At 46.4% G+C, this 12,685-nt stretch overlaps 1 protein-coding gene across 4 annotated transcripts; it reads left to right on the top strand.

The window, feature by feature from the left end:
• Positions 1-311: 311 nt before the first annotated feature.
• Positions 312-11,404, top strand: LOC108885056 (la-related protein 4B). Of its 4 annotated transcripts, none has more exons than XM_018679233.2 (16): positions 312-447; positions 2,097-2,254; positions 6,724-6,859; positions 7,021-7,155; positions 7,230-7,284; positions 7,389-7,525; positions 7,702-7,805; positions 7,908-8,018; positions 8,193-8,465; positions 8,560-8,636; positions 8,751-8,948; positions 9,058-9,124; positions 9,204-9,332; positions 9,473-9,543; positions 9,776-9,845; positions 9,943-11,404. In XM_018679233.2, the coding sequence occupies exons 2-16, from the start codon at positions 2,162-2,164 to the stop codon at positions 10,096-10,098; spliced, it is 1,812 nt and encodes a 603-aa protein (XP_018534749.1). In that variant the 5' UTR covers positions 312-447; positions 2,097-2,161; the 3' UTR covers positions 10,099-11,404. The 4 variants fall into 4 exon arrangements, with proteins under 4 accessions (XP_018534749.1, XP_018534748.1, XP_018534746.1 ...); XM_018679232.2 differs by lacking the exon at positions 312-447 and adding an exon at positions 473-814; XM_018679231.2 differs by lacking the exons at positions 312-447; positions 2,097-2,254 and adding an exon at positions 5,379-6,276.
• The last annotated feature ends 1,281 nt before the right edge of the window (positions 11,405-12,685 follow it).

Below are 12,685 nucleotides of genomic sequence, written 5' to 3'. Positions count from 1 at the left end.
ATATCTTTGAATTTAAGATTAATGAATAGAAAGAATAAATAAGACAGGAATGAGGTAAAAAGAGATGTAAAAAAGCACAGAATCTAAACAATATCAGTACAAAATATGAGTGATATAAAGTGTAAAATACAATTAACAAGAGTGCAAGAGAATTTAAGTGCAAAAAATATAAAATATTTGGATCTAAAATGCAAATTGAAATTTCAAAAATGTGAATTAAATCGACTTTAGATCGACTTTCAAAATAAAGTTTAGTTAGTATATCACTGGATTTGCATCCACAATATTTTAACCATCAGTTTCCATAGCAACTGCGGAGTTTGAGTACGGTAGGGGAAGTAACGTTAACGGGCAGGTGGATGCAAAGGAAGAAAAACACCACGAACAGGAAAAAAAAAGGCAGAAATCCAGTGTGATCCCGGCTCTGACAGAGAGGAAAGGTGACAGGTGAGTTCCGGTGTCACAATCAGCGGCAGTAACTCGGGACAGAGCCCGCTTTTTACACCACGGAGCTACGTTAGCATCAGCCGTTAGCCTCTTTAACGTTATTGTTTTTGTTCGATTTATGGACGTTAGCTAACCAACGGTAGGTCGGTGGATAATAAGAATTTAGACGCTCGGTTGGCTGCTGCTTTTCGCCTGAAATGCCGTTCACACAGCGGGAGACAGGAGGTTATCAGCTCGGTTAGCTTGACTTTTACTCACGCAAGTGTGTTTGTAGCGTTTCCTCGGCAAATAAAGCTAAAGGTTGTAAGGTTTGCTACCGAGAAAACTACCTAACGTCACCAAGTAAACACCGGGACAATCCTGCAAGGTAACACAACACATTTTATTGTTTACTAACATGTTAATCTACCATTAAATGCTTTTAGTGGTAGATTAACATGTTTTGAGTGTTAAAAAGTCGACCTAGCTTTGCAGAGTTTGTTAGCAAAGTGCTAGCTAGCTGTTAACGTTAAAATCAGTTATGTCAGAAGTTTGACCAGTTAAATCTTATTTTTGTCGCATTAACCAATTAGTTACTGGTCCTGTGATTTAATTTAACTAAACTAGTTCAGTTAATATTAACATGAAGTGATGCAGATCTCATTAAGGTCAATAACAGTTTTTAAAAAGCAGCTTTCGGCAGTTTATTAGGTACACCTAGCTAAAACTAGTGCAATCTAATGCAACAGCCCTGCAGTTAATCCTCCTCTGATGGCGGTTATAATGTTTAGTGTTTATTAAAATTGTTTTAAAGAGGTGTTGAGTCGACAGCATGATCATTTTATAGGATATAATCTGTAGTGCTGCTGTTATTTAGCCTCCTCACTGATATAAATAAGGCAAAACAATAAAAAATACCTGCAATACAATTTAACAGTCAGTGTTAAAGGCATTGAGAGAGCTCAGCTGTGTGATCAGTGGATATATGAAGTGGAAACTGAGTCCCAGTTTCTCTCACTCTGTTTGAATTATGATGCTTAATTTACTATGAAATTGCTCAACAAAACTGGGAAATATTGTGACGTACAGATGAGCAAATCTTGAATGATTGCTTTCAGCAGAAAGCAGAAGAAAACAAGATGGATTATTCAGTTATATTTACTCTGATTTCTCCACTACTATATTATGAATTATGAATCTTGTTGTAGACAGTTATGGCCTGAAGATTTGACTGTGAAAGTTGCTTCTCCGTTTCTGGACTTTCTCTGTTGTTTGTTCTTGGCTTGTATGAATTTTTACTCTCAGACTGGTTTCTGAATTTGATGTTGAGCTGCTGATTTAGTCTCCTCGCTGTAGAGGAAACGTATACTCTCTGAACAGTAGGTCTCAGTCGAGCTGAGACTCCAACAATGAAATAAAAAGTCAGTTCTTTTAATCACATTTTTTACTTTAATGATCCTCAGCTTAACCTGGTGATTTTATTTTTGATTTATCGATGAGTCAATGAAGGGTCAGAAACAGTAAGCAAATAGAAGCTGATGACTCTGTTCATCCTGCAGTAGGACAGTTGCAGTTTTAGTGCATATTGAGCAATCTAGTTGTTGCCGTGTTCCCATCATGCCAGCTGGTGTTGTGACTCATTTCCTGCTCTCCATCGCTCCCCCTGTCAGTCTCCGTGGTGACCATCGACAGCGGCAGCACTCGTCCCGTACAGTTACCCACCAGCCCGAGTCACATGACGTCAGACCAGTATCCACTGTGTCCAGCTGATCTTCAGGTGCAGTTAACGGTGGGAGCGCTAAACCCTGGATACTACTACTTCTACCAGGTACTGTAACATTAATCTCACCACACACACATACACACACACACACACACACTATCTGTACACAGAAATAACAGAAAGTAATTCTCATTTTAAAAAAGATAATTGACCCTCTGCTCTTGCATCACTTGGAGCCAGTGTTTCCCGTCTTTAACTTGTCCACAAAGACAGAATAATGTGACTGATTGTTGGGGCCGGGGCGGCCGCTCAGGCGTGGGAGGGGGCAGCTGAAGCAGTGAGGGCAAAACTGATGTAAGTGAAACGGAAAGGTGTCAGTGGGAGGGAGAGAGAAGTGAATGGTGGGATGGGTAGAAGGAGGGAGGAGGAGGAGTGCACACTGCTGCTGTGATTGGTGGCCGCCAGACCATGTGCTGACCCCTCTCAAACTGTAGCCTAACTAGGGCTTCCACCTACATTCATATACACACACACACACACACACATAAAGTGGAGTGCAGCCCCCTGTTGAGTGGCAGGGACATGTGAGCTCCTTCACATTTGCTATTCTGGGCAGGGGAGGGGAAAAAGAGGGAGGGAAAGGGAGTGGGCGAAGCAGGGGGGAGTAGAGGGTCTTTTCTCTTTCTGCATGTGGCTGAGCCATCGTGAGGAGCTGCTCATGATTTTGTCTCGTGTTGTGTAGGCTCTTGGTGTGTGTGGCCATAGCAGTCTTTTGTTTTATTCCCACTCTAGGCCGGAGAAGATGGGCTGCTGCTTTAGTAAGGAGCTCAACCCCGGCCAGCAGAATGAGAGGAGCAGTCTGTTACAGTCCCGGCTCCACGATGGGCTGAGTGAGGTGACAGAGCAGGTCAGGCAACACGCTGCGGCCGTGGCTCAGCATGTGAGCTTAGAGGAAGAGGAGACATGTGTGCCAAACGGACCGGCCCAGAGGAAGCCTCTAGAAGAGGAGGAGAGACATCCGGAACTGGACAGCAAAGTTTGTACAGAGGTCGCTGTGGCCAGCACCACGGCAAGCCAGAGGGATCTTAAACCAGCAAGCACTGACGAGGAGAAGGAGGCTATTATTATCACAACCAGCACACATATACATACAAACACGGACACAGAGGCAGGTGTGGCACACACTGCCGGGCCCAGCTGTGAACCGGCTCCCTATATGGAGGTACCCACACAGAGTCCAGTCAGACAGAAGATTCTGGAGAATGCCACTCTGAAGGCGTCATGGTTCACTCAGCTCCCAGAGGGGCAGAAGTGGCACAAACCTGCGAGCTCTTGGTCAGCTCCCGCCAGGTTAGCCTCTGCTGCCCGCCCAGGCAACGCCACAGCGAGCGAGGTGTCAGGTGACCAGCCGCCGCCGCCGCCGCTCAGCGCGTGTCAGGGGACACAGCCGGTTTCCCCCGAGGCTGAGCACAAGGATGAGGAAGGCGAGGAAGTGTGTGTCGTCACAACACTGTGTCAGGGCTTTGAAACGAGGACCCAGAGCTTCTACAGCATATGTTCCATCGACGCCGATGACCTTGAACATGACCACGATCACAGCCAGTCCCAAACAGCTGGAGCTACACAGTCTCTGCACACAGCTGAGGCAGAAACAGCTGCTCTGCCCTGCACGCTGGAGTCTCCTCTCCCCAGCCAATCACACACAGACGCATCTACAGCCTCTGACCAGACACATGTCACAGAATCTAAAATGACCAGCTGGTCACATGATGAGGAAGCAGCTCCTACACTGTCACACGCTGCTGAACAGTCCTCCACCATCCTGTCACATACACACTCTAGTACTTCAGTCTCAGCAGAGCAGACCACCTCACCTCCACCTGTTGTTCCTCCACTGCTGGTAGACCCCGTGTCTGACCCGCTGCCTCCACCCAGCAGTCAGAGAAAGGACGAGGACCCTCAGGGGTCCGTATCACACGGCCCTCAGCCTGAAGATCTGAGTTGCCAGACAGCTGCAAAGGATACAGATGAATCCCAGGCTGACATGTCAAGTGTGTGCGTGGAGAGTGAGACTGTGAAGGAGCCAGAGGAGATAACAGTTACAGAGGAGTGTGTGTGTGGGCAGAGTGTGTGTTCAGAGGAGCAGAGTGTGCACTTGGAGGACCACAGCGCAGCAGAGGGAGTCTTAAATGCCACAGAGGAAACAGTGGCCGACTTCCAGGAGAGAGAATTAGATCAGAGAGTGGATTCTGAGCTGAATCCTCTGGACGATCATCTGCATGAGTCTGACCTCACAGAGACGCACATTCAAAGTTCACAACCGGCCACTGAGACTCCTGAGCTGGATACTTCCAGTCAGAGCCCCACTTCTTCAACGCTTGACCTCAAACTGTTGCACGAGCAGGAGAGTGATGTGCTGCCTCTCTGTGGAGGACGTGCTGAGATGGATAAATCCTCTCTGCAGAGCCAGCCCATCCCTGTGAGTATCTGCAAAAGCCACAGTGAGGAGGCTGATGTTGTCTACAGCAGCACAGCAGGAACAACTCTGACAGAGGTGTCGTCAGTCTCCACCATCTCCGCTGGGGCATCACTGCCCATTGAACTCACTGCCTTCTCCTGTTACACAAATTTGACACCTCCCTCAGATTTAACTAAAACCACATCCCCCCAGTGTGACTCCATCACGTCTGACAAATTAGATGTTAATTCAAATGATCCGACATTTGATCTGAGCAGCGTTAAACCTTCTACTCAAGCTGCTGAAGAGTCTGAGCTCAGTGATTCCCGGTTTGATCGCTGTGACAAACAGATGGACGGCTCTGATGTGAAAACTGAAGGTGAGCCGGTGTCTGGCTCAGACGAGCTGTTCCATGATGTCCTCATGAGCGGAGATGACAGAAAGGCAGCCAAAAAAACAAACCCAGAATTTCGTCAGAGCAGTAAACAGGTTGAGGGAGGTGATGTTACGGTCGATTTAACTGAAACAGGCCAAAACACCTCTCACTTAGAGACGAGTGAGGAAAAATGTGATGTGCACGGTGACAACTCTGTAGCTGTAAATACAGGCATCACTCTTCAAGACCCTGAGGACCTGGAGAGCAGCATAAAGGATTCAAGTCTCAGTCCTCCCACACAGCCTCCTCCTACTGAAAACGAGCTTCCTGTCATCACTCCCTCCACTCCTCCTCCTCCTCCTCCCTCCTCCTCATCTCCTTGCTTGTCTTTTGAGAAAGGTGAGCAGAGTTTTTCAGCCGCTACTGTGAGTGAAAACAGCCAAATCCCAGGTGAAGGTAAATCCAGCAGAGACAGTGTCTGTGTATGAGTGTGGGGAAGCAGTGGCACAGCTGACTCAGTTTTATCCCGTCTCTATGCCAGTTAAGCTTGAATCTGCAGGTGCATTACAACAGCAGTCACACAGTCCTCAACCGTCCTCTGAACCCACAGAAATATGTACCTCTGATGTTTGCTCCGACTCTGTAAACCCTCAAGCTGACGTCGGCCTGCAGCATGACGCTGCTGACTCTTTACCTCGAGCTGGAGATTCACCAAATGAGATTCACCTGGAGGGAAGCAGTGAGATTAAGCTGTCAGAGGAGGAGCACCCTGCAGAAACTCCCAGTACCTCAGCTGCAGAGACACCGTCTGAAAGCCTCGAGGTCCACGCTGAGACACATGAGATTCCTAATGACTTCAGCTGTCAAGATGACAGGTCTGTGATCTCAGTGGACCCAGGTCAGATCGATGTTTATGCCTCAACTCCATCTTACGAGATTCACTTCCTGGGTCAGGAGCTGCCGACAGCTGCTGAGGAGGGAGAGAGGGAAGGAGGGATGAGGGAGATGGTGTCTGAGCTGCTGGGAGAGGATGCAGACTCCTCAGTCTGTCGCCTCTATCCACATCCCTGGATCAAGCTGGGTCTGGAGCCCAGCTGCGAGGGATGGGCTCAGGGGGCGTCTGAGACCCAGCCCAGTCAGGACGAGAGCAAACTGGGCATGGACGCAGAGCAGATCCCAGCGCTGGTCTCAGAGCTCCAGCCCTCCATGGCTCTGCTGGGAGCCTACCCCTACAGCACTGTGATGCCTCAGGGATCGTGTGTGTGGGACTGGCACACAGATTGCACTCAGTCTGTAAGTGTTGGCTCGACATATGAGGTGGCTGGGTTGAGTGAAAACATTCAGTTTGATGTGACTCTGGGAGGAAAGAAAGACTGGAGTGTCTTGTTAGATGATACTGTTCATTTATACATCTACAAACTAAACACAGTGAACAGGTCAGGACTTCACAGTTATTACTGGAATGAAGGTAGACAGAGTCTGATATGCCCCGTGTTACATAACTAGTGATCATTGTTCACACAGATGTCCTTGATGCTTAGTCACAGTTTTATAAGGTGAGAAATGATGTAACAGTGGTAATAGCAGGTACAGACTACAGAGGGTCTGTTATCTGAGAGGAGCCTTCATTGATGAACTGTCTCTGATCTCTCTGCCACTCGTGTTTTGTAAAGAATCCACCTGATTTAACTTTTCATTTTAGACTAATACTGTGCACGTTTGTGTCTTTTTTCATCTCAGGAACCAGCTGCTGCTCCCAGCCTTAACCCTGATGCTGAGGTATGGACCAATCACAACTTTAACATCACTGGCTCCGCCTACCCTCAGGCGCAGCAGCCATGGCTGCAGTTCTCCACCGAGCTGACCAATCATGAAGGTAGGCTGCTGTCACCTTCACCTGGACCCCTGAGCTAAAAGACGTGTACAGTCCCCCACATTCGTACTTACTGATGACGAGTGTGTAATTCACAGCTTCAGTTACTGGATGTGGATGCCTGCGTGCAGACTGTGATATGATGTGGTCGGGTTGATTTTTAGGGTACGTGCCAGAGTTCCAGCTGGAGAACATGGGCCTGGTCGAGGCTGTGGCTGATCCCAGTGGACTGGAGTACCAGACGCTGACTACTGAAGGACCTGTAGTTAACGGAGAGTCCAGTGAGCCACCTGTCACAGGTAGGAATCTCATTTAACTGTAATGCTGCAGCACAGCAAAACCACTGTTTATTAACGTAACGACTCTGTCTCAGTTTCAGATGAGATCAGAGAAGAGCTGAGGACAGTTTTGGAGTCCTGCCTGACCAGGTCACAACTCACAGCACAATTTCTTTTAGTCATGTCATCGCTGATTGTGATTATGAACAATGCATCATGTTGCTGAAGCAGCAGATCCCTCTGTCCCTCCACAGGGAGCACCTGGGCAGCGACCTGTACCTCAAATCTCAGATGGACAGCGACCAGTACGTTTCCATCGCAACTCTAGCCAGTCTCGACAAGATCAAGAATCTCACCACAGACCTGGACCTCATCTCTGACATCCTGAAATGTCAGTGTTCATCTCCGCACATCAGTCTCTGTCTGACATTAACCGTTTAAGTTTTTATTCAGGGTTGGAAGGTTCCATATGATATTTGGAGAAGATAATGGTCAGATTGTACAGAGCGATGAATGTGGCTTATTGTCGTATCTGAGACATTGTCCTGTTCCCTCACTGGATGGCAGCTCTGCCTCTGGTCCAGGTGGCTCCATGTGGACAGAAGGTTCGGCCCAGACAGAGTCGATGTGTCGTCATCCTCCGCGAGATCCCTGACACCACCCCTCGTGAGGCAAGAGCCCACCGCCTACACCAACGCAACCTAGCTCCTTTCATACTCCTCCCCCTCATAGCACAATATTTATCCATGTTTAATATTACTGTTGTTGTGCAGGAAGTGGAGGCTCTCTTTGACGGGGAGAACCTGCCCAAGTTCCTGAGCTGTGAGTTTGTAAGCAACGATAACTGGTTCGTCACCTTCAAATCTGAGGCCGATGCACAACAGGTAGAATACAGCCGACCAATACTGTGATGTTCCTTAAAATAATCACTGAAGATGATTTATTGTTTTCAGTCCAGAGATTGTCATCAGAAAAGGCTACAAAAAGTGTGTGTTTTCTATGAATTGAAGACAAAGTTACTCAGACAGTGACGTGTTATTATCTGTGGACGTCTTCAGGCCTACAAGTACCTCAGAGAGGAGGTCCGGGTGTTTCAGGGAAAGCCGTTAATGGTAAGGATAAAGGCTAAAACCATGGCAGGCACTACCTACGCCCCCAAAAATGGCTACAGACCCGCACAGCTGGACCAGTGCGGCAATCATTACGGCTCCTACTTTCCCCAAACCACCTACCAGCAGCCCTGCCCCGCCCACATGCCAACACAACCGCTGTACGATTTCACCAATGAGATGTGGGCTTCAGCTGCGTCAGGATACCAGAAATGTGCTGAGGTGAGTTCTTGTTGTCACAAATACTTTGAAGGATGACCACGCTTTAGTTTAGTTTTTTATTTTAGTTGACATCAAGCTCCATTTTCCCCCACAGTCTCCATCACTGAATGATTTCATGAATGGATTCACAGCAGCTTCTAACTTCAAACCTCACAACCCACACAGGCCGAGGTAGCTACTCATCACTCTGCCTCGCGTCTGTTGTTGTTTTATGTGATTGTTATAAGAAAGGAACCTGTTGTGTGCCTCCCATTCAGTAGCTGTGACAATACTTTTATCTTCCAGGAGAGGTTCGAGGTGGCCAAACTCTGGAGACCGTTGGCAGGTCAATCAGAGTGACTCAGAGCAAGTGTCAGTGGAGCGCTCCTCGTCCCCGACGAAGCCCGGACGAGGGCGGTCGCGGGGCAACATGCGCCGTCAGAGCAGAGGTGGAAGGACGGAGCCCAACAAGCAAGAGGTGTCACTCACCTCTGAGCGGGGCAGGTACAAACATTCGCAGCTGAGACGCGGCACCTTTACAGAATTCCAATCGACTACAAAGGTGCACAGCAATATCACTGCTCTGCTCTGTGTCTGTGTCTCTGCTCTGAAGGAGAGGAAACTTCAGCCAGAGGAGGAGGGAGAACCCGAGGTCATGGGAGAAATCTGGAAACAGTCGTGTACGTTGCTGCTGAGCATTATTACTGTTTGTCAACTTCATTCTGAGACTGCGTATTGACTTTGTGTATGTCTGTGTAGAATCCACCGAGCCAGTCGCCTCCTCGTCAGCCGTCTCCTCCTCTTGAGCTCGGGCTGACGAGCTTCCCTCCTCTTCCTCCAGCAAACACTGCCATAGCAACCGTACCTGCAGCTAACGGCAACATCAAGGTAACCAAGTGTCTGTCTGTCTGATGATGTTCATGCTCAACAAGGTAACAGAGTGTGTATTCATGCTTAAAACCCAGGCAGTGTCTGGTCCCAGACACACACACATATACCTGCTCTGATGGCTCTTTTGATCCTCACAGGGTCCAGTCAGAAGCAGCAGCCCCTGTGCATCACCCACAGTTTCACAGGAGCCTCAGCCAGTCTCACAGCAGTAAGTAATCCCTGAGACAGCAGCTGGATGAAGATTTAGTTCTGCAGCTGCTCTGCTTCATTTTACATTTACATGTTTCTCAAGGTTCTTTTACTTAAACACATGATTGGATCTACAGCCACAGCACAAATCTGCTTTTTCCCTTTCAGGTATTTCACATGTTGACCAGTTGTCATGGTGCTGGTTACGGTCGGAGCTGTGTGTACTGAGATTGTTCTGCTTGTCTCCATAGGAATGTGAAGGAGAGTGCAGAGACGACCAGCGAGGCCAAACCTGCTCAGCTCACACAGGAACCAGTCACAGTAAGATACTGATGGTTTGCTCTGTTTTTATTTGAGCAATAGAATGTGTTTCAGCCTGTCCTGTATTATAATACGTTGAAATACATCTTTTGAACAGGAGTCCAAAAAGCCCAGCTACGCCGAGATCTGCCAGAGAGCGTCAACCAATGAGCCGGCCCCACCCGCTGACCACGCCCCCTCAGAGGCAGAGCACATCCTGACCTATCCGGGCCAGCACTCCGAACCCAGCTCTGTTACCACGGCGATCAGATAAGACGGAGAGAGACACACCTATGAATTTTTTTCTTTTTCTTTTTCTGTCTTTTTTTTTTGTTTCCTTATGAGTGTCTTATAAGCTGAAAGTGTATTATTGTATTATTCTAACTGTACAAACAGGCTGCATGTTTACTCTGTGTGGTATAATTCACTGTGCAGGAGCATCATTAGCATGTACCACACCGAGCACCAAACACAGCCTTTAAATCCACTCAATGAAGGTCTGGATCTGGGAGCTGAACGCTGATAAATACTGTTTGGGAGGAAGGGGGTCTTGCTGTGGGCTGGTTTAGGACGGTACGGGCTGGTGTGGGTCCGAGGGGCATTAACCACTCAGGATGTCAGAGCCAACTTTTCAGCTTTCAGACAGGAAGCTGGGAAGAATCTGTAAATGTTGATCTGCTACTTTACGTTAGTTTTCTTTCTTGGTTTGTGGTTCAGGTCCGTTTATCGAGAGCCAGGTTCCGTTTTTTTGATTTAGTCTTGTTTTGCTGATGGCACTGGCACTTCTTACCCGGCTTTTTCTGTGTGCGTTGGACGATTTGTCGCTGTACAGGACGTTCTGCCATGATCCAGAACTCGTTTTTTTTTTGTTGTTTTGTTTGTTTTTTTGGTGGTTTTTATTTCCATACATCTGTGTTATGCTTTCGTCTGCAGGGCCTCTGTGGGCACACATGATGCTTTTTCTCTAAATGTTAGTGCTAGTCACCCAGTTTGTTTCCATTTCAGATGTCGGTGAGATGTCGAGGCTTGTAATGAACCAAGGTCCAGTGTGTGTGAGTGAGTACTGGGAGGATCACACCTCTGTATTGATTTGATCTTTCTAGTCGAGGAATCAAATTGAAGTTGAAAGTATGTTTCCTTGAGAACCACTGAATACCAATCCTTTATCTCTGCATGATTTTTTTTATTTCTTTTAAGAATTTAATTTATGTCGTATTTTTATTTCCGTTAGACAGGAGTGCTTTTGTGTGTTAGTCTCACCTGTGTACGTCTACTGGACGAACCTCGGTGTCACGGTGTCCGGTGTTTCGGACCCAGGTCGTCCCACAAAGGGAAGCATGCTTTTGGCTGGGTGGGGTAGTTAGTGAGTATCCATAAGCAAACACTGTTTCAGCACAAAGAACTTGAACTGTATTTGAGAACTTGAATTTGATTGTATTGAGTCCAATGTTCTTCTGTTTAAAACATAAAATTTTAAATGTAAAGCAGTTTGTCATGGAGAAAGAGCAGGTGTGGCACATGTTACTTTGTCTGTACAGATGTACATAATACTGAACAAATATTAAAGAAGTGCCTTTGAAGTTAGAAATGTTAAGTTTGTTTTATTTCACAGCCTTCGTGTATACATTACCATGACTGATACCATTTCAGGCAGTGTGCACAGTGACGGAGTCAGAGCACTGGACGTCCTCCTGTGAGCAGACGACAGTCACGCCCTTGGTTGCAGTTCCTCCCTCTAACCAGCAGGTGGAAGCTGAATCACACTCTAACAGTCATTACTCCATTATGTGGCCTCACCACTTGTTTACAATGAGGATGATTTGATTCCAGGAGGGCTATAGGCCTAATGAATGGGCCGGATAATACTAATGAAATACAGTGTATTAGAAGGACAAATTGATGCTCACATATGTGTCACTGCTACATTAGGCCTGTTCAGTCATACCGGACTTAATTAAAGGCTGCTTGACCTTAAATATTAATCACATTATACTGTTGAGGTTTAGTTTCCACATGCAGATGCTGAATAAAGAAAGACCACATTAAAAGGCAGAGAGGACGGGCTGTACAACAGGAGAGCATCACTGACCAAACATTGCTTCATTAAATACAACTGTGTATTAACATAAATCTGATTTTATTTCTCCAAAATGTCGGCAGCTCACAGTATCCTCAGACAGGCCTGATGAAATCCAACTTTACACATTTATAAGGAAGCGTCTGCTAAAAACAGGAGAGCAGATGTTTGTGTCCTCTCCTCTCCATCTCACATTTATCACGTGACCCTTTGGTCATATGACCCTAACTCGCTGCTCACACCTTCATGCATCAGTGTTAATAATGTCTTTTAATTTATCTGTCACAGGGGCGATCTTCTCCAGGGTGAGTACTTCACTTTTCTGTTTCTGTCCTTAAGTAGAATTTTAATGCAGGACTTTCACTTGTAAAGGAGCATTTTTACACTACACTGTTGTGAATCCAGTTGTTATAAGAATCACATTAGAAAAGTCTCCACTTGAGAGTAAAAAGTTCTTGGCTGAGTGTGAGCAGTATTATTTCCAGTATTAGAAAAGCACAGTTTATGTATGGTATGTTAATGTGTGAAATCTTTAAATGTCTGCTAATACTATACTACTATATATATATATATATACTACTATATTTAGCATTTTTAAGTTAAAACAAACGTGATAAATATCTTTTCTTTTTGCATTTGTGGGTAAAAGTGAAGGATCTTTGCTTTTACCTTTAATTTAAGTCCATAATTTTAACCTCCAGCAGTTTGATTACTAGTTTTTATTTTAGATTTGTTAGTAAAAGTGAAGTTTTTTTACTTTTCTGTTGATAAATGTTGCCCCAGG

The sequence above is a fragment of the Lates calcarifer genome, linkage group LG24 (genome assembly GCF_001640805.2).
Source record: "Lates calcarifer isolate ASB-BC8 linkage group LG24, TLL_Latcal_v3, whole genome shotgun sequence".
NCBI classification, from domain to species: domain Eukaryota; kingdom Metazoa; phylum Chordata; class Actinopteri; family Centropomidae; genus Lates; species Lates calcarifer.
The sequence above is the reverse complement of the archived record's forward strand: the minus strand, read 5'-3'. Positions and strand labels throughout refer to the sequence as shown.

What these genes read in the sequence shown, in the direction of transcription:
- LOC108885056 (XM_018679230.2), top strand. Translation starts at nt 2,952, where the DNA reads ATGGGCTGCTGCTTTAGTAAGGAGCTCAACCCCGGCCAGCAGAATGAG.